The 1,137-nt window shown below is 16.1% G+C and overlaps 1 protein-coding gene across 1 annotated transcript in view; it reads left to right on the top strand.

Annotated features, from left to right (window-relative positions):
• The first annotated feature begins 347 nt into the window (after positions 1-347).
• Positions 348-1,137, top strand: part of LOC102681663 (charged multivesicular body protein 1b) — a 2,181-nt gene continuing 1,391 nt past the window's right edge. The window contains exons 1-2 of the mRNA XM_006608580.2: positions 348-675; positions 1,120-1,137. Of these exons, the coding sequence (XP_006608643.1) occupies positions 654-675; positions 1,120-1,137 (40 nt within the window). The 5' untranslated portion in view covers positions 348-653. The remainder of the gene's footprint in view (positions 676-1,119) is intronic.

Genomic DNA, 1,137 nt, shown 5'->3' with positions numbered 1-1,137 from the left:
TCAAGTTATAAAAAGAAATTTTATCAATTTATAAAAAAACCTTTAAAATCTCATATTTTTAGAATTAAAGTTTTATCAAATTAAATTTTAATTTTAATCATTATTAATGTTAATAGTATTTTACATTGAATCGATAATATTACATATAATACATATATGTAATATTATATGTACATACAATAATATTACATAAAATGAAGGAAAATTACATAATATCAATTTTTATAACATTGCATGTTTATTTTACATAATTTATCCACGATACGATTTGAATTTTAAAATGTTCTCAATCGGTATAGTAGTTTATATTCAGAAAAATATTTTGTATTTTCCTATCTATAAAAATATTAAATATCATAATATGTAAAGTAGGTATCTATGTCATTTACTAAAAGATTAGTAATAATAATATAGTAATTTAATCACGTTTGCTAAATCGATAAAAATTTGTCACAGTTAAAGAAACACTATCTACATCAGAAACAGTTAATATTGATAATTGTCATGTCAAATAAATTGAAATTTGAGTAACACTATTATACAATAATTAATATTTTCATTTGTTGTATCTTTGCTGATAGAATCAGATTAATATTATTATTTAAATTATTTATTTTATAAATTTCATCATAACGGGTGCTGAACAGTCAATCATGTCCGTCTCTCAGATGGAGAGTATCCTTTCTTAAAAATTTTTTGCGCTTTTTATATTTTTTCAAATTTGATATTTATACAATTTTGATATTTTCATAAAAACTTTAGTATTTTTTCAATTACAATTATATTTATTTTTTTTTTTATAAGTATTATACTAATTTATACTTGAGAAATTTTAAAATATATTCAATCTTTATTTTTTAATTTTATTAATTATATTTTATTTATTATCTGTTTCAAATTTTAAAAGTAAAAAATAATTATTTTATTATAATTTTAATAAATTTATTAAAAAACTTAAAAAGTTATTATTTTTTTAAAATTATATATAAAATATTTTTATGACAATAAATATTATATACAAATTATTACACAAATATAAATTTTTTGTATATACAAAATTTTATTAACAATGTATTGAGATGAAAATATGATACAATATTTTCCTAAATTAATATTAAGGAAATTTATTCAATCTTA

The sequence above is a fragment of the Apis dorsata genome, unplaced genomic scaffold (genome assembly GCF_000469605.1).
Source record: "Apis dorsata unplaced genomic scaffold, Apis dorsata 1.3 scaffold_40, whole genome shotgun sequence".
Lineage (NCBI taxonomy): Eukaryota > Metazoa > Arthropoda > Insecta > Hymenoptera > Apidae > Apis > Apis dorsata.
This window is presented reverse-complemented; position numbering and strand designations above follow the sequence as displayed.